At 39.8% G+C, this 24,815-nt stretch overlaps 1 protein-coding gene and 1 long non-coding RNA gene across 4 annotated transcripts in view; one reads left to right on the plus strand and one right to left on the minus strand.

The window, feature by feature from the left end:
- LOC307186600 overlaps positions 1-24,815 on the plus strand; it is a 429,363-nt gene that overhangs the window by 380,982 nt on the left and 23,566 nt on the right. The gene's annotated exons all lie outside the window — the stretch shown is intronic.
- Positions 6,389-10,529, minus strand: RGS1 (regulator of G protein signaling 1). Its single transcript, XM_079935645.1, has 5 exons — positions 10,405-10,529; positions 9,959-10,039; positions 9,484-9,545; positions 7,936-8,099; positions 6,389-7,175 (listed from the first exon to the last, which is right to left on the minus strand). Exons 1-5 carry the CDS (start codon positions 10,500-10,502, stop codon positions 6,990-6,992), a joined length of 591 nt encoding a protein of 196 aa, XP_079791771.1. The 5' UTR covers positions 10,503-10,529; the 3' UTR covers positions 6,389-6,989.

Here is a 24,815-nt window from a genome sequence, read left to right on the forward strand (position 1 = left end):
TAGGGATACAATCTGTTTTTATAGCTAATTCAAGCTGAGGGTTTCAGGGCAGAGTATGAAAGCTAAGACCAGGGGTGAGCATGTCAGTTTTACTGATTTAAAACAAGCCCACTGAACTTTCACCTTCTAGGTTTGACTAGAATAGCAACAGACAGTTTGGGGGGCGAGGATAGGACAATACCTGAAACCTACTATATTCCTGCCTTTTTTTTTTTCTCTCTCTCTATCCAGAAATAAAGGGTAGACTCCTCACCTATTTTGAGGATTTAAGGTAAGAATGACTGAAGGAAAAAATGTGCCAAGAGAGTGGCTACCTTTGGGTTTCCCATCCTCTGTCTTGTCTCTGTTAACAAGAAGTGAGCACTAGAACATTCCACCAGTCACATGACCCACTGTCAAACTAAGGGCCAGGCCTGCCATCTAAGGACACAAGATTCCTCCCCGAGCGTCGTCGCTGTCATCACACTCCTTCCCGCTGGGGTGCCACTTATCCCCAGGGCAGTTTCTGTTTCTGTCTGACAGCTGCTCTGCCCCTCTCTTTCACCTGGATCCTACACGTCAGTTTTGTCTTCTGTCCTTAAAAGGTGCCCTCAAACTTAGAGCAGTTTATTCCTGCAAATCTGTTGAGTGTCTTGGTCCTTGGTTTTGGTTCTCAGCCTGGATGAGAGCTTGCAAGCTTCTAGTTTTGTCCAAGAAGAAGGTGAGCTTTGAGGAAAAACATGTGGAATGCTTCATATGTAGGTTCATTGTGAATAAACTGTTAACGTGTTGAAAGCGCTGCATAATTTATTTTGCACGTGGAGCCTTTTAGAAGCGTATGCCTTAATCTTCCTCCAGGGCTCTCCTCTTCTGTTTCCAAGTTGTTCAATGCACATTTGCAGCTGAAGGACCTCAAAGGTGATATGTTTAAAATTGAGCCGGAAAGGGCTTTGCTGTGATTTTGAGGCCCCAGGCTAGACATCCCGGAGGTATCCTGTGTTCCCCTCCCTCAATTACTCCTCACAGCAAATCGTTCACCAAGTATTATCTATTTGCCCTTTCTCTCCCATTGCCTTGATTTCTGCCCTGATTCTCTCCTGCTGGGCTACAGAACTGGTTTCACGTTTGGCTTTCCTTCCTCAGTTATGCCTTCCATTGTAACTGTCTTCCACACAAAATCCAGAAATAGCTTTCTACAACACAAAGTAATCATGTCACTTTCAGGAAGAAGCATGAGATAAGGCAAAGTCCTTGGAAACATACATACCTGGTCTCAAACCCTGGGTCTGCTACTTCCTGGTTCTGTGTCCTTAGATAACTTTTTTCACCTTTTTGGTTGGACATTTGTTGATCAATAAAATGAGGTTAAGAGTGCTTATCTCAGAGAGTCCTGGTGTAGACTCAACAAGTAACTTGTGTATCAGCACAAGCAGTTATGCCTTTTGCTCATTTGCTTGAAACTTCAGTGACCTGTGATATAAAAGATGAAACTCACGCTCTTTGGAATGAACTGTGTCTCTTCTCAGAATCTGCCCTAAACTACCTTTTGAGCTTTCCCTCCAACCCTCTCGCTTCCACACTAAATAAATCACCATTGCTGAACACAGAGTACTTTTTTCCTGATTTCCTGACTTTTTCACAGACTGTTTCCTGAAATGTTCTCACCCTCTTTCTTCCCTGGTTGGGGTTTATTTATTCTTCAAGATCCACGCCAATTATCCCTTTCCTGTGGAAAAGATGGAGAAATCATCCAGCTAATATTATAATAAGTAAAAGTGCACATTAAATATAGAACAAAAGCAAATATTCTTCCTGGATGAACAAATCTAGTGTCTATTATAATGCATTATTATTTAAGTAACTATTTTTTTGCTAAGAAAGCTTGCAGTTAAAGAACTTTTTAGAAGGCTTGCATTTTTCTCTTGAGAAGTGGGAAGTTGGTGTTTCTCTTGAGTGACATGAGAGCGTCTATTTGGAATGTCCCTAAACTCTTTGGAATTTTTGTACATACTCAGCCACATGGATCCTAGACCTCTGACTCTGCTTGGAGTTGGACAGGAGAGAGAGGAAGGACGATGAGAACATTTAATTCTGAATTGTGATTGACATGGCCAACGCAGTTTTCTAAATCTAAAACGTGCTTACAGTGCACCGTTTCTTAACTAATCAGCTCCCTAATCCCAGGAGCTTGACTTCTCTTTCAATCATCAAGCCTACTGCAATAGATCTTCCCCAAATGGCAACATTCCAAGTCGAGGCAAGGTCCCCATGGATTTAATAAATTTGGTTCTTTTGGGTTTGGATTCGAATTCCTAGCCTAATCTTCCATCAATTATGGGAGTTTCAAAGTAACGTAGACAATTCTAAACTATAGCACAATCCCTTTTGGCTTAAAATTTCAATTTGAGAAGATAAAATATAAGTATGACATTTGGGGGCACTCAGGTTTTCAAATGAGACATAAGGTAATACAAACATTTAAGACACTCAGTTTGTTTCCCTTCTCTCTCTCTCTCTCTCTCTCTCTCTCTCTCTCTGCCTTCCTCCCTCGCTCCCTCCTTCCCTTTCATTTCCCTTTGGTCTGTTTACAAATTCAAGTGAAAGGAGCCACCAGGAGGTAAATACCCAGTCAAATATTTATATAGAAACATCCATAGAAAGTTCTATATTTTGCCATGGACTTACTTGTAGAAAAGTTTCATTTAGGTTAGGCACAGAGTAAGACACAAAATTTTGCCATTAGAATGATACATTTTTAGCTTTTCAAACTGAGCAGGACCTTGCAGGGCCTTCCCAAGGCAGACCCCCGCTTCTCCCCAATGTCCTCAGCCTCTTGTTTGTAGAAAAGCTTTAGCCTCCTAGGCCTTCCCTTTGTTCCAAAGAGCAAATTTAATCAGAGAAGTGAGAAAATACAGAAACAAAGGAAAACAGTCAAGCAAGATAAAATAATAGTAGTTTGGCTGTAAACTAAAGAGTCAAGGACCTTTAGTTCCTCCTCAAGGGCTATAGATAATACCCTGAGCCATATCCTTCAGTCGTTTTGCAGATACTGACACCCCCACCAGGTAGAAGAAGTTACATGCCTGCTGACCACAAGCATATAGACCCAAGACTGGTTGGAACCAGAAGGTTGGTGATGTTAACTCCCAATTACCTCACCATCAACCAATCAGAAGAATGTCCATGAGCGGATCAGATACCCTACAATCCTCACTCCTAACACTGACTTTAAAAACCCTTCCCTGAAAGCCACTGGGCAGTTTGGGTCTTTTGAGCCTCAGCTTCCTGTTCTCCTTGTTTGGCCCCATGTTGGGTGCCTTGCAGTAAACACTGTACTTTCCTTCACCACAAGCTGGTGTCATTAGATTGGCTTTGTTGTGCATTGGGCACGCGGATCCAAGTTTGGTCAGTAACACTTTTAAGATACTGGTCTCAACAAAACAGATGGTGGTATTTCTGCAGTTGATGAGTATTTTTTTGGTTCTATAGATAGGGTTTTATGCAGTCTTGACAAAATTCTACAATTCTGTGTATAATAGCAATTATTTATATCTATGGTAGTTTAAATCACCATTTACTCTATTTTCCCTTCACGTATTTCAGAATTTCTTTTCTCAGTAATAAATCATCAAAGATTCCTCCTAATATAAAACAGCCTGTGTTTGCACACAGAATGAAAGAAACTTGAAATTTAGTTTATCCCACATGAGCTAAATGTGTAAATATGTACTTTTTATTAGACATCAGGAGGTCTAATTTCTACCTTCACGGATTCCTACTTTTCTACAATATATATATCATATTAGAAATAGTATAAAATACATCTGAGCAAAGTAAATTTATTTTTACTTTTTAAATGAATTAGTTTTAAATTATACATATTGTTGATTGCCACTGCTTTAGTATCACAGTAGAACATAGCATATGAGTTGAGGATCTTAGATGGAGCAGTTGGACCAGATTTCTCTAAACAGTAGAGCTATTCATATTTCTGTAAATGATCTAATAAAACATCCACACCATAGTAAACAATGCCAATGAAACGAAATTTATCTTTTCAAGTTTTTTGCAATATCTTGAATCTATGTGGCCATGGTGACAATTTTTTTTTTCATTTTGAAAATGAAGAGATGTCTTAGATGTTTGTTTTGACCATCTGTCCAAAACTTGGATGCCTTTTTTTAAAATAGGTTTTATTTATTTATTTATTTATTGGCTGCGTTGGGTCTTTGTTGCTGCGTGCAGGCTTTCTCTAGTTGGGACAAGTGGCGGCTACTCTTCATTGCGGTGCACGGGCTTCTCATTGTGGTGGCTTCTCTTGTTAAGCAGCACAGGCTCTAGGCACGTGGGCTTCAGTAGTTGTGGCACATGGGCTCAGTAGTTGTGGCTCACAGGCTCTAGAGCACAGGCTCAGTAGTTGTGGCGCACAGGCTTAATTGCTCCCCGGCATGTGGGATCTTCCTGGATCAGGGCTTGAGCCTGTGTCAGCAGGTGGGTTCTTAATCACTGCGCCACCAGGGAAGCCCCTGCATGGCTTTTTAATATGGCATCTTATCAAGACAAAAACCAGAAGCATTCATTTTATGACCAGTATGTGTGTTGGACAGTTGCACTTCTACTGCCTCTGAGTTTGAAGGGCCTAGACTATTTAATGTGACAGTGGTGCTAGAAATAGGAGCAGAGTGTCCTGTGTTTATATGGACTTGGTTCCCCTCCGGTTTTTATTGAAAGTAACCACATAGCGGTGTAAGGTGTTAGAAAGCTTTTATAGAAGAGTAATTCTACCTGGGCCTTGAGGAATTGGTTGGACTTTGAAAACTGGAAGGAGGTAGGAAGAGGCATTTTAGAGAGATAGTAGATTAACCAAAGGGTAGTGAAGACCAGGACTCCTTCAAGAAAAGACAGTTGATCCAGAGTGATGTCAAGGTCGGAAGGATGCCGAGAGGGGAGTAAGACGAATTATACCCTGAAGGTCTCACTGGGAGTGTTTTGAATTCCAGAAAGGAAATTTGAACTTCATGTTTTATGTCACAGGAAATGGCAGGGCCAAATCTGTGTCTCAGAAGGTGATGTTTGTGGCTATTTAGAGGATGGATTGAAGATGGATTGAAGAGAAGAGGCTGGAAAGAAAGAAAACAAGTTGCATGAATGAGCAATCAATGAGAGACTACACTAGCGCGGGGGGGGGGCAGAAAAAGAGCAAGTGACATACCAACTGCACACATTAATTGTAGAAGGAGGATTGAGGGAATTTGGTGATGGCATGCGTAAGGGAGAGAATGATGAGAATGATGATGGTGATTAAACTGGATTCCCTTCCTAAGCCTCGTACAGTATTTTGACCTGCTAAATCATAGAATTAAGCTTATGGTAGAGACAGTTTGGACTTTGTTCCATGGCAATTCAAGAATAGTACTTTTTAAACCTCTCTACGTATTGCCCCATGTCATTGCTGTGTGCCTGATGATAGGCAAGCCTGTACTGAGAATATCCAGGGTATTACACTGCGGTGGCTGATTATTCAATTATATATGGGACACGGGAGCACGGGAAGATACAGCTCTATGGGCTATGCTGGAATGTGCGTCGTCCTGATTGTCCTTTTGTAGACGATCCTCCAGAGCAGTCTTGTGTTCCTGCTTAGGTAATGCCTAGGACTGCTGAAGGCTTGAGGATTTAGGAAATGTCTTCTGGTCATTGGGGGGCAGTGTTGCACAGTAGAGGGAACACAGATTGTGTGGTGAGAAAATTTACGTGTAAATCCCTGGCAGTGGGACTGTCTCTTAACCCCAGGATTCCCAACCCTGCATAACGAGGGCATCTTCAGAATCGCCTGGAATTTACTCTTAAAATATAGATTCTCATACTTTATCCCTTGGGGATTCTGATTCAGTCAGTCTGGGATAGGGCCCCAAAATTGGTGTTTTGTTTTTTAGCATTCTAGGTAGTTTTGATAGCTAAATTTGGGAAGTAGTGATTGCTATGAACATTAAATGAGAAAATACACCTGGCTTTTATAAACTTCAAATCACAATAAATTATTAGTTGTTAATTAGATGACTTCTTGAAATAAAATTTCTATCCCTCTTTAAAAGACTTCTTCAATTTCTCATCAGTTTGAAGCCTGACTATATGAGAGCATATTATATTTGTTTGATCTTTATACATCATGATAGCAGAGAGAAAACTAATGAATTCTGTCCAATACATACACGTAATACACAAAATATAAGATTAACTGGATGATAGTTTTAGATGTTGAAGAGGTGATAGAAAGTAGAAGACCCTTGCTTAAATTTTTGTTAAATCTGAAAAATAAATGCCAGTTTTTAAAGATGGCAAGGAAATGTAAACAGAAATTGCTTCTATGTTTTTAAGACAAAACTCACATTTATTATTGACACTGTGATAATTTAATTTACAAATATATTCTGACTTCCCAACTTTAAGGCAATAGCTTAAGTTAAATACATTGTTCTCCTCTTCATCTCTTTCAATCCCCAAACACTCCAACAAACCAACCAACACTGAAAAACTTTGTGTCAATAACAGAAATGGTGATTTTGAAACACATACTTCTCAAATAGTCATCCAAGTAAAAGAGATTTCAGCAGCTCAATACAATCTCTGTATAACAATATGCAGCATAAATGTCACTTGACCTTGAAGCTTATAGCATGTTTTCACCAGTTTCAAAACCCTTATTCACAGTTTCTGCGTAGCAAGCATTACCCGGCCTTCTCAGTTCTGAGGGATGTTCTAATACGTAGGTCCACTGTATTTTATGACAGTACCACAGTATCTCCTTCCTTCTACCATCGCTAAATTTTCTTCTCACGCTTCTTCAGCCCTGAGCCTGGATAACTTCCATGTTAATCTGTCCTGAGTCATGGGTTCTTCCCCTGGATCTGTGAGTCATCCAAAAAGGCCAAGGTGTTCCCCCAGGGAGCCATCCTGGTACATTCCTTCTGTACTTGATATCATCTTTAATTCCCTCCAGCCGGCACTAGTCACTTTAGACTATTAGCCTGAAGGTCATTCAGAAGATTTAAGTATATATTTGATTTGAGGAACCTGGGATAGGAGTCCTTTTCCATAAGAGTATATACGGTTCTTTGGGCTTCATCGAAACACGTGGGTGTTGGTGCTTTAATCTTCTTGGCTGTAGATTCTCGAGTGTGAAAGTCAATATTGATCTAAAAAGAAATCCTCATCAGTTCATATGCACTTCCAATTTATTGCATATTTTATGATGTCACTGTTGTTTTTGAAGCACCTCAAGACAGTGGCTTTAAAACCTCATTTAAATCAGCTCAAATATCTCTTGAATGCCTATTCTAAGCATACCTTATCCTAGGTGTGGAAGAGTTAAAAAGAAGTAGCACAAAAAAAGCAGAAATATCTTTGCTCCAAGTTAGCTCATAATATCTTTGGGAGGTGCAAAAGAGGCAGACATTATTTTTTAAATATCTGTATAAGGTGATATGTGCATCGAGAAAAGTGATGTGCACATTTAAGGTTTACAGGAGGAGAGGACACTTCATGCAGATGTTTGCTGCTTGAACCAGGAATATTTAACTGGAAGTGGGCATTACTACTAACTGGAAATATTTCTGCTGCTGCAATCCATGTATTGCACTAATCTCTACTTTATCCTAATCCAAAACGAGCTAGCTCATTAAGGACCCCCTGACATGCAGTTCTGGTCGGTATCACCAGTACTCCTTACCCCACCCCATCACATTAACTTGTTTTACAAAATCAACCTTTCATCCAATCTTTTCACAAGTGTAGAAAATTAGATTATCATTGCACTGAACTATATGAATACACTTAAATATATAGCAGTGAAAATCATAATACTCAAAAAGGATTTCATCTTGCTAGTATGTTGAATCTTATTCTATATCTAAGTTTCTTTACATATAAACCGATGGTAATGAACTAAATACTCACTTGTTTGGCGGCATCTGACTGCACAAATGCTTTATAGATTTTCTCCGCTTTGCAATGCAAAAGATCAGACTCTGTTTTTTTATAGTCTTCACAAGCCAGCCAGAATTCAATATTCTCCTCACTGAACTCAGACTTTAGGAAATTCCCAAAGACGTCTTGACCAGCTAAAAAGAAAGGGTGAGGGGTGAGATAAATTAATTTATCACAGCCAATAAATGAATAACTGGAAGAAACTTACAAGAAAAGTACGGTGGCATATTCTCTGTGTACAAAGGGAAGAGGTGGATGCTGCTGAAATGGCTGTGTCACCGTTTGTAGAGGTGGGAAGGCCTTAGGGACCCCTTCGTTTATAGTCTGTCTGGGGTCAGACACGCTTGTCACAGGTACACAGCTGCTTAGTGGTGGCTGAGAGACTGCTTCACTTCCATCTGCTATTACATTACAATTCTGCTCTGCAGGTTACAGAGCAATCTCTTTTCTTACACTACCAGCTCAGCCACAGTGCAGAGTATTTTAGGGAATCAAATATTGACAGGAGGCATGAACATCATGTTAATCATTAGCAAATATAATTTCTCTGTCCAACTCATATAAGTCAAAAGACGTGAGGCCTGTATATTACCTATGTGCGCTATACTGCTTGGATTTACTAGTGTTATTCAGGCTTTTCAATGGGCCATCTCTATAGCCTTGTTTGGCTGAATCATAACCTAAGTCAGATAACAAGCAGATGAACCAGGTTGAACTACTTGATCCCCACGTGAGGCTCTGTAGGATGTTGCGGGGGAGGGAGAAGGGGATCAGCTCACCCCGGATAGGGATAAGCTGCCCATCTATGCCCTTGAGCGAGGTCCTAATCCCAACAGGATCCCAATGCCCATGATGAGGGCTAAGACAAGCTGATCTCATTTCCCTTCTCTCATCAGAAAGTCCCCGTGAGACTCTGTGTTTAAAAAGTCTTTTTATCATATCTGTTATAACGTGCCATGTTATATATAATGCAGTTTTATGCTGTGTGTCTCAACTGCCTTCAAGGCAGCAAGGCACTGTTTCTTTACTCTTGAGTCCTTGGTGCTTCTAAAATGCCTGCACATAAATGCCTGGGCTGAATGAGTGACAACGCATGTATGAATGGAAAAAGTTATTAATTGACTGAGTGAATCCTACCCCTTACATCCAGTGGTACAAAAATACATCCTTTAGGTAGCTTTCAGAATAGCAGTTCACATGTTGAGATGTTTGGTTTACTTTTTAAAACTTTAAACTTCAGAACCCCAGCATAATTTAAAATTTTGCTCCTATAATGATCCATGGAAACAGCTAGTTGCCTTGGCAAATTTTTCTAAAGGACAGTAGCAGAACTGAGTGCCGAGTCAACATTATGCCACGACGAGGCATAATACGCTGAAGCTGTCAGTGCTACAGAACAGCTAGAGTACAACTTTTCACACACCCTCCCATCCAGAATACTATATTTTAATGAAGCCATTCAATCTCTTAGCATACTGAGATAAACCCAGAAACATTCAGTAGTTCATCTATACTTACTCTGGTTGGCAAGAAGTTTTTCCAGAGATTCGGACCACTGCTTCACTTCATCAGCAGAGAGTCTACAGGGGACGACATTTACGTAAATTAGTGTTTTTGTGTGTGTAAGCGCAAATGAAATCAGAATGGCTGCTGCATTTTGATAACTTCACAAACTGAGACTCTACTTCTAATAAATTTTATTAAAATTTATCTATAAGAAAACAAAAATTTGCTTAGAATTACTATCGTTATGAAAATATCTGCCAGTAAAATGTGAAAAAATCCAAATGTACTCCAACAGTATAATAAGTAGCAAATATATGCATGCACATCTGTATTTAAATTACATTGGTACTAATGCAGCTTAATCTTATTAGTCTTGTTACTTAAAAAAAACGAAGTCCAGTATGTGTAGTATTACCGCCTTGCTAGAATACAGAGCTAAGGCACAGGCCGCTTATATAGTGATAGTTCCCTGTATTAGTGTACATACAGGTCCTTGGACTTGGAAGGTTTCATTCCAGATTCCAGGTGTGGGATCATAGATCTCAGGTATGCTTTCACATCCATTCCACTACAAAAGACACAAAAGTAAATATTCATATTTCTTCAGAAGAATACATTTTATTTGTAAAAAGAAAAGAGCATGAAGCAAACTTCTCCAAGGAATAAGGCCATAATAAAAATAGCTGATACAACATATTGCTATATCAAGAGTGAGCCAATTTTTATGAGCCAAAGTCTAGAAAAATTCCCACCTCATTTAATGCCCTGTCATGATTCATTTTTAAATACAACTGAATATACTTGTAACTCACAGCAGGTCATTGCCCTGATCTAGGTAAACTAAAGGCTCGTATTTTCTTCCATTCATTCATTTTCAATTGTTCTGCCATTAAGGATCATCTAAGTCAAAATTCGCACAGTTAATGAACTTACAAGGTCTTTGGCCTCCTTTTCTGCGTCTTGTCGTCTAGAAGCGAATGATCAGTTCCTTTCAGTTCCTTTGGATTAGCAGAGAGGAACACGCCTGGCATTTTGTCTCTCCTTGGCGTGGAGATGGCCGCTGCTCACATGGTCCTCAGCAGGCAAGTATCTGCTAATCCACGCCTCTGCTGCTTTATATAGTGACGGCTAACAGGCCCTTGCTGTTCAAACGAGTCTGTTTATCAAGTGATGTTACCACAGACACTGGAAGTTCCCCCTTTCTTGGTGTGTTGTGACGTGTATCTTGAAAAAAACAAAAAGCACACAGTGATGTTTTGTGGTTGAAACTTAACCCAATGAGACTAGGTCACTTGATTATATAGAAAGAAAGAAAATTAGACCTACAGAGGTGCACACACATATACCACATGTCTAAAGCCTCAGCAGGATCAGTCTTTGGTTCTAGGGGGTGCTTGTTTCTTCATAAAAACTGCATATTTCAATGAAATGTTTCATTTGGTGGGTTTATTGTATCACACAGACTAGAGATGGGTCCCCTCAGGACTTTGCATAGTCCTTGACTATAAAATTCATTTGATTACAGTATTTTAAAAAGGATTTGATTTTTCTTTCAGAAAGCAATGTAAAATAAACAAATACTTTTTTTTTTCATTCGTGCAGTGCACACATCTGGTAGGAAGGAGAGTCATGAGAAGTTATCTTAACTTTTCCCTACTCCAAACCTCATCCCTTATTTCCATGGCAAGAAATTTTCATGTTACTGTTTTCCAGGGTGTGTGCTAAACACTCTACTGGTGATATACAAGATGATTTTAAGGGGTGCATGAGTTTTAGTATTTATTAGAAATATAATGTATCAAACTTTTTTTTTGTATATTACTGCTTAGGAAAGGAATAAAGTAAAATTAAAAACAAAACTATAAACACATAAAAGTATAGTTAACACAAAAATATGACATAATGTGTAAATACACTGATACAAAATAATTACACAGTATCAGGAGAAAAACTACTCATGGTAAAAATAAGAATATATTTGGCCAGGCCAGTAGTGTACTTCTTAGGTGATGATCTTCCAAATTTCGGTAGTATCTCTGAAGGGATATAGTCTAGCTTTAATTAAAATTAAGAATTAAAATAAAAACCCAAGGAAATAGATGACTAATCACTGATCAGGGTAGAGGGGCTAGTGCAATATAAGCTCGTACAGAGTTTGTATATAGAATGTGGTTTATTTATAGAGTGTCCAGTTTAATTTAAACCTCCGTTAGTTTTTACCCCTGAAAAGACAAAACAAATTTTACTCAGAGAAGCTTCTGAAGGTATTAGGTAAACCTAACAAAAGGGAATTTTCCTGTCTTAGTTCCATCTTCAGGATAAAAAGTATTTGAAGGAATCACATTTATACTTACTACACAGGCATGTACTTACCACACAGGCATGCCCAAATATTATGCTGTATGTAGTAAGCGTCAGTTGATGTTCGAAAGATAATGTGATACATTTAGAAAGAGAACTAGTGAGATAAGTTGGCCACTTTGGAAGTTACCCAGACAAAAATGATGGGGTTCAGAGACGGATGAATAAAGGCTTTTGTTCGTGTGTTTCTTGTGGTTCAGTCCATACTTACTTTTCAGTTAAAATCTTCAGCATTGCTCATGTTTATTTATTTAGTAACCTCTCATTCCTCTGGATAACTGTGGGTAAGTTATGTTAGGGAAAAATGATTTAAAGTTTATTTGTAAAGGCCACTATTATTACTATCCAGATATACTGATAATTTCCAAAGCATGTTTCAGCAACAGTAGTTCCTTTGGATGTTAATAAGCATGATAAGGACTATGACACCAGCAGCAGCAAAGGCTCTGGGGCCACATAAGTTTGGGAAATGTTGGGTTAAAGTTGAATAATTGATCAATGCCGATCTTCTGAGAACCTTGACTATGTTAGTGCATGTTTGTCAGTCTGTAAAAGGAGGGTGGAATGTGCAGCAGTGTCTTAACATTTCTGAGAACTGAACTCTCAGTAAGTAGGGAAAATAGTTGGCAGAAATAATGTTCTCTTGACACCACGTTAGGAAGCTGTGGTCTGACAATGAAATAAATATTTGCCTCTTACATATTAATAATTCCTTAAACCTCCAACCTTTTGCTACCTCAATATAGACTTTCAAGCCCAAGCATTTGCAAGCAATTACGATTGTGTGCTTCAAAGCCCAAATGGAGAATTAAGCTCCTGGTAGAGGGGGTCCATCTGAAATTCACAGTGGCACAATAATGTAGCTGCTGTTTCAAGGGCTGCTTGGAAGCACCTGCAAAGCCTGTATGTACCAGAGCTGGGCAAATCTGGAGAAGCTGTAGCAGTAAGGTTGATGAGTCCATGGCAGGGCACTGAAGTTTCCTGTCAATCACACGGAGTGTCACTGTCTGGTTCCTTTTTGTGAAAATCATTAAGAAAAGACAAGTGATCAAATAGTATCTTTACTGAAGCAATGGCTTTGGTTGAAATTGTAGAGGACTTGACAAAAGTCAATAGAATAAATAGTGGCTCTTACAAACATAATCTGGTTTGTACATTTCTTCTGTGAAATTGTGTGTTTTTTTAAAATAAATTTACTTTATTTTTATTTATTTTTGGCTGCGTTGGGTCTTCGTTGCTGTGTGCGGTCTTACTCTAGTTGCGGTGAGTGGGGCTACTCTCTATTGCGGTGCGTGGGCTTCTCATTGCGGTGGCTTCTCTTGTTGAGGAGCATGGGCTCTGGGTGAGTGGGCTTCAGTAGTTGTGGCACGTGGGCTCAGTAGTTGCGGCACGTGGGCTCAGTAGACGTGGCTCATGGGCTCTAGAGCGCAGGCTCAGTAGTTGTGGCGCACAGGACTTAGTTGCTCCGCGGCATGTGGGATCTTCCCAGACCAGGGCTCGAACCCGTGTCCCCTGCATTGGCAGGTGGATTCTTAACCACTGCGCCACCAGGGAAGCCCTGTGAAACTGTGTTTAAGTAACCAGATTGCAGTGCTAAGGAAAGGAATACTTCATATGGTCATGTTCTTTTTTAAAATATTAGTACTTTATTTTTAGAGCTCTACAGCAAAATGGAGCTGAAAGTGCAGAGTTCCCACATACTCCCTCCACCTCCACAGCCTTCCCTACCATCCGCATCTCGCATCAGTGTGGTATATTTGTTACACAATCAGTGATGGACCTACATTGACATGTCATTATTACCCAGAGTACTTCGTTTACATTGAAGTTCACTTTTGGTGTTGTACATTCTTTGGGTTTTGACAGATGTATAATGATATATATCTACGATTATAGTGTCATAAGAAGAGTTTCCCTGCATTAAAAATTCCAGTGTTACAATTTAAAATGTCTAGAAGATTGGTTTAATAAAACATTTCAGATTATGGCTATCAACTTCAATGGGGGTAAATTTTAATCTTTGCTGAGTTGATTTTACATTTAGTTTCCACTCACTCCAACTGCCTGAATCCTTGTGGGGAATTCTTTGCTGAATGACTTTTTCAGTCTTGATATTGATTAAACTGATGTTGGGCCTTTATAATATTGCTGACATTTTATTGTGGACGTTAGGAATTATGGGGAAAAGTATGAGATTGTATTTTAAAAGTAGAAATATATGTGGTAAGACTCGGTGACATGAACAGAAATTTTGATCCATTGAAACAAAATATCTTGACTTAACAAACTTTAATTGTGGTCCTACAATGTATCAGACCTAAGTACTGCAAATAGAAAGATGAATGAATGTCCAGAGAGGGTCACAGTATAGTTGGGCAGAGAGATACTTAAGCAAGTCATCAGGGTGAAAAGTGCCATCAGAGGGGAATGAACTGAGGAGGGAATAGCTCTGAAAGTGTGGGACAGAAGGAAAGTGTTGTTAATAGAGAGCCCAGAAATCAACCCACATACCTAGGTCAGTCAGTCTTCTATAAAGGAGGCAAGACTATATAATGGAGCAAAGACGGTGTCTTTGGCAAGCGGTGCTGGGAAAGCTGTACGGCGCATGTAAATCAATGAAGTTAGAACACACCCTCACACCCTACACAAAAATAAACTCAAAAAGGCTTAAAGACTTAAATATAAGACAGGACACCATGAAACTCCTAGAAGAGAACATAGGCAAAAAACTCTCTGACATAAATCATAGCAATACTTTCTAAGGTCAGTCTCCCAAGGCAAAAGAAATGAAAGCAAAAATAAACAATTGAGACCTCATCAAACTTATAAGCTTTTGCACAGCAAAGGAAACCATAAACAACATGAAAAGACAGCCTATGAACTGGGAGAAAATATTTGCAAATCATGCAACTGACAAAGGCTTAATTTCAAAAATATAGGGACTTCCTTGGTGGCACAGTGGTTAAGAAACCACCTGCTAATGCAGGGGACATGGGTTTGAGCCCTGGTCTGGGAAGATGCCACATGCCACAGCAACTAATCCCACATGCCACAACTACCAAGCCTGTGCTCTAGAGCCCCTGAGCCACAACTACTGAGCCCATGTGCCACAACTACTGAAGCCCACGCGCCTAGAGCCCATGCTCCGCAACAAGAGAAGCCACCGCAATGAGAAGCCTGCGCACCGCAACGAAGAGTAGCCCCCGCTCGCCGCAACTAGAGAAAGCCCACGTGCAGCAACGAAGACCCAACACAGTCAAAAAATAATAATAAATCAATTAATTAATTTCAAAAAATATATACAAACAGCTCATCAATTCAATATCAAAAAACCCAAACAACTCAATCAAAAAATGGGCAGAAGACTTAACTAGATATTTTTCCAAAGAAGACATACACATGGCCAACAGGAGTGTGAAAAGATGCTCAATATCACTAATCATTAGAGAAATGCAAATCAAAACTACAATGAGGCATTACCTCACACCAATCAGAATGGCCATCATTAAAAAGTCTATAAACAATAAATGCTGGAGAGGGTGTGGAGAAAAGGGAACCCTCTTGCACTGTTGGTGGGAATGTAAATTGGTGCGGCCACTATGGAGAACAGTATGGAGGTTCCTCAAAAAACTAAAAATAGAGTTAACCGCATGATCCAGCAATCCCGCTCCTGGGCATATATCCAGAAATGACAGAAACTCCATTCAAAAAGACACATGCACCCCAATGTTCATAGCAGCACTATTTACAATAGCCAGGACATGGAAGCAACCTAAGTGTCCATTGACCGATGAATGGATAAAGAAGATGTGGCACATATATACAATGGAATATCACTCATCCATAAAAAGCGAAATATTACCATTTGCAGCAACATTATTGGACCTAGAGATTATCATACTAAATGAAGTATATTGGACCTAGAGATTATCATATTAAATGAATTAAGTCAGACAGAGAAAGACAAATACCATATTAAATATATCACATGTGGGATCTAAAAATAGTACAAATGAACTTATTTACAGAACAGAAACAGACTCACAGACATAGAAAACTAACTTATGGTTACCAAAGGGGAAAGGGGGTGGAGGGATAAATTAAGAGTATAGGATTAACAGATACCCACTATCATGTATAAAATAGATAAACCACAAGGATTTACTGTAGAGCACAGAGAACTATATTCAATATCTTGTAATAGTCTATAATGAAAAGAATGGAAATAAAAGAATATATGTGTGTGTATATGTATACATATACACACACATACATAACCGAAACTCTTTGCTGTACACCTGAAATTAGCACAATATTGTGAATCAATTACACTTCAAGTAAATTTAAAAAAGCGCTGTTGCCATTTACTACAAAATCAACATGAACTATTCTGCCTGTTTCTGCATTCAAGATCAACACCTCTTGGAGAGTACAAAAAACTGCAGTGGAGAAACTGGTCTCCAGCAAGTAGACACCTCTTACATGCATGAAGACCACGGAAGAATGGATCTGAAGATGCAAAGCTTTGCAGAGTTTAAAAGAGGCTCTGAAAGACTTTGCTGAATTGGCATAATCTCTCACTGGTTAAGGAAGTAAGACAAAGGGTCACTACCTGGGTCTGTTTTGGCTCCTTCACTCTCCAGGCTTGTGGGTAGGGCTACTGACAGTGTTACAGCTACATTTCATAGAGTTTATTTGAAAAGCTTCAACAAATGTGAATTTGGAAGGATTTTTCTCTGTATCCAGGTAAAACGTTGGTGGGGACATTGATACCTACGTTATATCATTTGTGAATAAAAGGATTAAACATTTTAGACTTGTTTCCAATTTTATTTTCTAAATGAAGAAATCAACTGATAGGTTTTAGTAAGAGAAGATCTTTGCAACTTGGGGAAATTCAGTGATCTTCAGTAATTGCAAACTGAGCAAGATAAGAATCTAGTTTCTTTTTCTCACCCTGTTCTAATCTACTTATAGTAAACACCGAACACCTCCTTTCTATAAATTAAGAGGTTATAAGAAAATTGAATGTGGGACCTTCAGTGAACTGGGCTCATGTGATTCTGTAAACTTCACTCACCCTAGATCTTATCTTACCAATAACATTCTCATTAATAGGCCCATCTTTCCAGTTATTCTTGATGAATGTTATCTCTGATATACTTCCTGCATATTGGATTCATTTTCATTTATTTTCACCCCACGATTTATAATCATTTCAACAAGGGAGAGTAGTCATTGTCAGACTCTGTTTGATTAAGCTTTGCCAGTAAAATTGGGCAAGTACTAAAGCAAGTGTCTTATTCACAAGTTCAGATAAATGGAAACTGTGCTATAAGAACATCGATACATTATTTGCGGTTGGACTGGAACGTTCTGTTACATGACACAGGACATAAATGCAAAAGCGAAGATGCTCAAAGTCAGCCTGGAGAGGCCATTTGTAAAGGAAGTTTTTCAAATTTCTAATATGATTCCAGTGATTTGCCTTTGCCTTTACTACACATTAAAATGGTTAAAATAGTGATTTATATCCTTTGTTTTTCTCCATTAACTACGTGATTTTCCTAAAAGAATCTATCTTGCCTGACATGTTCTGTCCTTTCCAAAGCCATGTCACTCATTTCTTGTGACTATCCTAACTGCATTTTTTCCATGTCTTTTCTAATGTTTTGCTTTTGTGTTTATTTACATTTTTTTTTTACCATGTATGGAGGTCAGACCCACTGGACATTTATTTCATCATAAATGTCATACACTCAAAATAAGTCATAATCTTCCTTCTTAGGTGAATAGCTTTAAGTCAGTGGTGACCACTCTAGCATGATTCTACTACTTTTGTGGGTCAAGTGGTCTGTGGTCCTCCACAGTTTCCTGTGCCTGTACTTTTCAAGTAAGCTTGATTCATTATCCCATTTTTCCTTTTTTTAAAAAAAAATTAACCGAAAGCTTTTGTGCCCGTTAAATCCTAGTGAAGTGCTAATCTTGCTGCATTTCAAAGGGCTGTGGGTTCAATACCAAGCTCTAATTTTGGCCTGATTTGTGAGGTTGATTGTATCAGCTCACTTTTTGCCAGTTTCCTCTGTGTAGAAGTCAAAGGGGATCCTTAAGCAGCTTGTTGCTATGACAGTGGCATAGGGAGATTTTTCTCCCTTTGAGATTCTACAATGATCAAGATTAGACACAGAAAAATTAGGATTTAGTTGGAATTTGTTATAGGTAATATGTTTTCCACTTTTATTTCCAGGTTAGAGCCTCTTTGCCTAGAGTTCTTCTTAAAACACAGTGAATTTGGCAACCCAACTGCTCCAAAGGCAGGGCTCCTGGCATTCACTGGGCCAGTCTTCCACACTGTTCCTTTCTCTATCAATATTTATTTGTCATGGGCCTCCATTGCTTTTAGGTAGTGTATTTTTGCAAACTAATATATTAGACAAATGTACAAATGTTCAGATGTTAATGATGTGGAAATATCACAGACTATTTCTGCCAACCCCAATCTAATTTTCTCGCCATCTGCTTTTTAGAGATACTCATAGCTGGAAATACTGATCATTCCCAATTTCAGACCTTATCCATCTCCGGTTTCTAAGCCAACCCATGATGAGGCTGGAAAGCACTAAGTTATTTCCGTTTGAATTAGGGGTGGTGGAAAGCTTCTGTTGTGGAGTCTGTTGTTAAGATGAGATTTTCATGATTGCAAGTGTCAGGAACCCCATTTTGACTATTCAATAGCTCAGGCAAACAGGAAGACACTTGAAGTATCCTGAGAGTACCTCGGGTAATAAAAGGAAATGCTGAACAAACTAACCCTTTGAAGGTCAGCTAAGCTTAAGCTAGGCCTCAGAACGTTTGTAAATTATGAATTTGCTCGAGAACAGGAATACCTACAGATTGAGGAAACATGGCTGCCACCAACTGGGAAAGTTATATTCAAAAATTCCAAAGGTAGCCGACTCCTAAAGTGTAAATAGCCCCTCTTGTAGTCTCTTCCTATCTCTGTTTTCTTCTCCTATGTATTTTGTTTTGTTTTCAGTTGGATTTATAGAAGCAGAAAACCAGGACAGTATATTTGGTGGGAACTCAAAGTTAGAACAAGCACATAATCTTATTTTATCGTTTGTCTCAGATGATACGGAAGATCAGGCTTCATAAACTTACAAACTGCTCTACACTTCTGTTATTTTCTTTGGGAAAATCAGGTAATTTTGACTGTGAGAAATTTTTGTCTTTTTTTTTTTTTTTTATTTTTACCATTGTGAGGTTTTAAATTCTACCTCGTCTTGATTTGGTGTCTTCTTTGTGACTCTCTGGCTTTTTCCCCTTGTGATTCTGTTTTGCCCAGGCTCTCAGTTGAGACAGGGAGATCTTAACATACGGAAGACAGTGCACAGAACTATTAAAGCAGCCTGGCTTGTGTGGGAGTTTGTTCTATTCTCCTAGCCTGGGGTTTCTTTTCTCACATTTTGTTTGAGCAAGGTATATTTGCCTCCCCACATGAAAGGGTGAGGGGGCAATGCAGGCAAAGTGAGGTGACGAGTACAGCTTACACTGAATTACAGCAGGAGGGTGGCCATGTGCAAGAAGGCAGGGAAGCTGGGTCAGAATGGGACAAGGATTCAAATGTCCCAGTGGGGCTGGCGGTGTCCATGATGATCTCTGGAACTGATCTGTCCCTCTCCTGACTGCACTGTTCACCATGGGACAGCAGTTGATTCCTGAGGAAATTGAAACCTCTTTACAGCATGGTGGATGCATCATAAATTATATGAGCCTGTCCAATTCTAGAAGGCACTTTCTTTAAAACAGCTGTCTTATAGATGGTTACATTTATAATTCATCCTTTACATCTTTCAATGAATCCTTACGTTGCATAGACAATGAAACGCTTCTGAGAATATCTAAAAGTGAGATTTTCCCCCTTTGTACAGAATTCTCTCTGATTTGGGACAGTTTCAAAGACAGTGGAGTAATGCCAGGAATACCAGGGAGAATGTCTTCCTTTCCCTTCTCTTTTTATGAGCAGAGTTGTTTACACAGTATATCACTTCAGAACTAACGATGAAAGAGGTTTGCAATGTTGAGGTTGTTTTGTTTTGTTTTGTTTCCTGGAAGAAACCACACCCAAGTATCAAATCAAACCTCTGTCAGTCCACTGGTAGAAGGTCTGGGCAGCTGAGGGTGTCTCTAAAACCAGAGGGGCATTTGACTGCAGAGCTGCTGGAAGATGAGGATACTGTTACAGGTGTCTGTGATCTCATAGAAAACATAAAGTACCTGTGATTACATCAAACTAAAGTCTATTTTAACCACAGCCCAACCCAGTGGCAGTAATTGATATTAGCCAACGATTAACCTGTACCAAATATTACATAGCAAGCAGGCCATTATCCACATTTGTTTATTCTTTCGCAGAAACACTGTTCAGTCCCCCTTTCCTAATTTGCTTTTTTGTCCTAAAACCCTTGTATTTTTGTACCCAAACACTCTTTCCTTCCCTTTTCTCCCCTCCCTTCCCCTCTTTATCTTCCCTAATTTCATTGGCTTCCGAATGTGCAGATGGACTATGGCTACCTGGTTTCACTGTGAAACCTTGACCTTTATTCACCTTCTTTGTGAAATTAGAAGAAAGAACAGAGCAAGTCATCGGTTAGTTGAAAGCTGAGGGTTTCTGAGGGCTCTGTCTCCCAAGCTCCAATAGAATCTATAGTCTTTCAGTCATATAATCCACAAGCAACGCAAATTTCTTCTAAACCAACTTTTTTTTTTTACATGATTATAGCGTGTTTTGCTCAAATGTCCAGAACAATGCCTGACACATATGAGGTACCAAAAAAAGCTCGTTGAATAAGGGGTCAAGGGCTGAGGCTTACACTAATTTCTTCAACTATTCAACAAAGATTTATTGAGTGCTTAGTGCATACTAGTTGCTCTGGTAAGTATTGGGGAATCTAGGGGCAAATCTTATTCTGGAGAGAGACATATAAATGAGAAATTTCAAAACTTGTGTACAATGTAGGGTTAAGCACAGGATATTCTGGGGACGGATGTAAAGTGTCACCTAACCCAGTATCAGCAGGGTCATGAAACATGTATTCATTCAACAGATAATACTTAGTACGTGCTGGTTACTGTTCCAGGCACGTTGAAAGAGGCCAGACTCAACTGGCATAGGTCTTTGTCCTTTGCCCCTGCCCTTTCTGTCATCTGCCAGCTGCAATCTTGCTACCATGAGCTTTCAAAGGATGAAAGCCAGAGGCTCAGGATGGCAAAGCAGAAATACAGAGGGGCCTGGGGCTCCGATGTAGCCACAGAGCAACAGCGGCAGCCTGGTCAGCAGCCCCTACGGATCTCTTGTACAAGAGAAGAAAATGACCAAACTCGGTTGTCTCACCACGTTATGTTACTCTTTCTGTTCTTATCGTTTAAAAATATATAGTCTGTGTGATTTTTTGCTATTGCTGTTTTAGTTTGTTTTTGTATTCCTCCTGATTAGTTTGAAGGTTTGTTTTTTTGTTCCAGTGGTTATCTTTATGACTTTATGCACTTTAACCTTTACGGCTTTAAATGGGGTCTGTTACTGACTGTGAATTATCATCCCATTAGTATACTCTGCTTTCCCTAATTCTCTCCTTTCCCTTCACAATACAGCATTGTTAGATGATGTTTTCTCAGCTTCTCTTGTAATACTTGCAAATAGTTCTGCCAGTATAACTTATCTTTGAGTTATCATTTGCCACACAGGAGTGAAAGAGAAGAAAATCAGCTTATCTCCCATTACCTCCGCCCTTCTTTCCCTTGCCAGCTTTTGCTAGTTGGAGCATCAGTCCCTGGGTGATTGGGACATGAGGGAAGGGTAAAAGGTTATGGGCTCCCACCTTTCTGGAGGGAGTTCATGCTCCAGAGAGAGATGAAGCAGTGAAAACCATTTTGTCTCATTGCTTTCAGCAACAGTCGTGCACTGTAGGCTTCTTTTCACAAAGCCATATGGGCAGCTTCACACAGCGGAGTGCTGGAGATGTCATTCAGCTTTTCAAGACCAGGTGCCCAACCCCTGTGCAGCAAAAGCACAAAGCAGGTGTCCTATGTGGAAAACCTGTGTGCTGGGGACTCCTTTACATTCTAATCCATTATGTCAGCCCACGTGGAAGCACTGCTAATATCTTCTCCACTCCTGGGTTTTCTCTGCCTGGTCCAAAACCCTCTGTTCCGCCTGGGCCTGGCTGTGGCAAAGAAGATGGCTGGTGATCTCAGCCCACCTATGAAGGGCTCTTCCCTTGCTGAATTTTCATTCATCTGGTCCTCTTTGCTTCTATAATCATCTGTTATCTTTAAAAATATGACGGGCAATGACCTGGCGGTCCAGTGGTTAGGACTCCGCACTTCTGCTGCAGGGGGCCCAGGTTCGATCCCTGGTTGGGGAACTAAGATCCTGCAAGCCTCGCGGTGTGGCTAAAATAAAAATATGATGTGTTTTTGAAATTACTATCTTGAAAAGATATCTGCACCCCCATGTTCATAGTAGCATTGTTTACAATAGCCAAGACACAGGAACAACCTAAGTGTCCGTTGATGGATGACTAGATGAAGAAAATGTTATCTATCTATTGGTAGATAATGGAATATCATTCAGCCATGAAAAAGAAGATCCTGCCGTTTGCGACAACATGCGTGAAACTTGAAGACATTATGCTGAATGAAATAAGTCAAACAGAGAAAGACAACACTGTATGATCTCACTTATAAATGGAATCTAAAAAAAACACAACTCATAGATACGGAGGACAGGTTGGTGGTTGCCAGAGGTGGGGGGAGGGTGAGGTGTGGAGGAAATGGGTGAAGGAGGTCAAAGGTACAAACTCCCAGTCACGAGATAAATAAGTCCTTGGTATGTAAGGTACAGCATGGTGACTATAGTTAACAGTACTGTATTGTATATTTGAAAGTCGCTAAGAGAGTAAACCGTAAAAGTTCTCATCACAAGAAAAAATTATATAACTGTGTGAGGTGATGGATGTTGACTAAGCTTGTTGTGGTGACCATTTTGCAATATATGCATGTATTGAATCACTATGTTGCACACCTACGACTAATTCAGTCTTACATGTCAGTTATATTTCAGTAAACCTCAGGGCGGGGAGAAACTAAACATTTAAATAGTAAAACTTTTAAGAAGTCCTTACTGAAAAAAATGGTGTTTTTGGTATTTTTCTTTTTGTATTTTCCTAGTTGTTGCATCAGGAGCCGTGTCCTACCACTCCCCGTTATACTCTACAGAAACAGCATTCTGAACCCTTAAAGATTTAGTGAAATTCATACTGGGATTCCCAGCTGAATTGGCCTTTGTCTGGAGCCTCAGGAAGAAGCACTGCTGCCTCACAGCTTTGCGAGGCCAGAGCACTTCTCCTATCATGTTATTTCAAAAGAGCCTCTGCTCACTGCTATCATACCACTTTCAGTTTCTTTAAAAATGTGAACAAAACAGCTTGTCAAGATTAACTAGAACATGTGCAAAAAAAGGAGGCAAGCAAAGATTATAGGAAGGTCAATGGAGCATCGCACCGAGCTTACTGTTCTGTCCGCACGCTCAGGACACAAGTCTGTGTGTCTGGTTATCGCAGCTCACTTTTACTTATACGCCTCCCCATCCCAGCCCCAGCTCCCGAGGACATAGGTGCTATTGAGCAGTCTGATTAGGAAAAGTGTATCATTTAATCTTCAAAGCAATTCATGCAGTCTATATAATTATCAATACTTCCATTTTAGATAAGGAGATGGAGGCCCAGGGGGATTAAATAACATGCCCACTGTCACCCAGCTGAGCCATGTAGTTAAGACCATGAGAAGGAAGAGACTCCCTCCCCACCCCTGCGCAGGCCCTGCCTGTTCCTGTCCTCCGAGCCAAGGACCAGCTGGCTCTTGAGAACCGATCTTGCTTCACACTGCTGGTGGTCTGTTTACTGGTGTCCGCTCCCAGCCCTCACTCCATCCCCCAGATCTCTGGAGGCCTGGCGGTGCCCTCCTCCTGCAGGCCTTCACGTACTGGGGAAAACCTCCTTGTTCCCTTCACTCTACTTTCATTTCTACTCCTTCCCCTTTTGAAGGGAAAGAAACACACACACACACACACACACACACACACACACACACACACACACCCTTAATGCTTCTAGAAAAGAAAATCAAAATCTCCCATCTAAAGTGATTTTTTCCGCTTTTGTTTTTTTCATTTTTGGTCTCAGTGACAGGATATTTTACATCCCAGTTAAGGTTCCTCTGTTGATCTATGAAATTTTAAGTTTTTATATCTTGAGGCTCTGCCTATAATTTTCTTTTCAGGAATTGTGATGAATGGGACACACACACACACACACACACACACACACACACGCATACGCTATTTTCTCCCTTGAGGTTTAGTCTTAATTGTGTAATCTGACATTATCCCATCCAGTTGCATTTTTCATTTTGGATACTGTAGTTTCCATCAAAAATTAAAAATTAAAAAATTTTAATTTGTGCCTCTTTATATCTTCTGTATCTTTCCTTAACATCTTCAATCTTCTAACTTCTTAACTTTATAGGTTGCAGTTATAATGACTGTTTCCATGTTCTTGTATATTGGTTGTGTTATTTGTATCATTTCTGGAGAAGTTGCAACTGATTGGGTTTTATCATTATGGCTTGTATTTTCCAGGCTTCTTGCATACCTGGTAGTTTTTGATAGGATGCCAGAAGTTATGATTTTACCTTTTTGGGTGCCACATATTTTTTCATTCTTATAAATATTCTTAGACACGGTTAAGTTACTTGAAAGCATTTTGATTTTTTCCAGGTTAGGCTTTTTTTTTTTTTTTTTTTTTTGCGGTACGCGGGCCTCTCACTGTTGCGGCCTCTCCCGTTGTGGAGCACAGGCTCCAGACGCGCAGGCTCAGCGGCCATGGCTCACTGGCTTAGTTGCTCCGCGGCATGTGGGATCCTCC

Source organism: Stenella coeruleoalba, assembly GCF_951394435.1.
Source record: "Stenella coeruleoalba genome assembly, chromosome: 1".
NCBI lineage: Eukaryota > Metazoa > Chordata > Mammalia > Artiodactyla > Delphinidae > Stenella > Stenella coeruleoalba.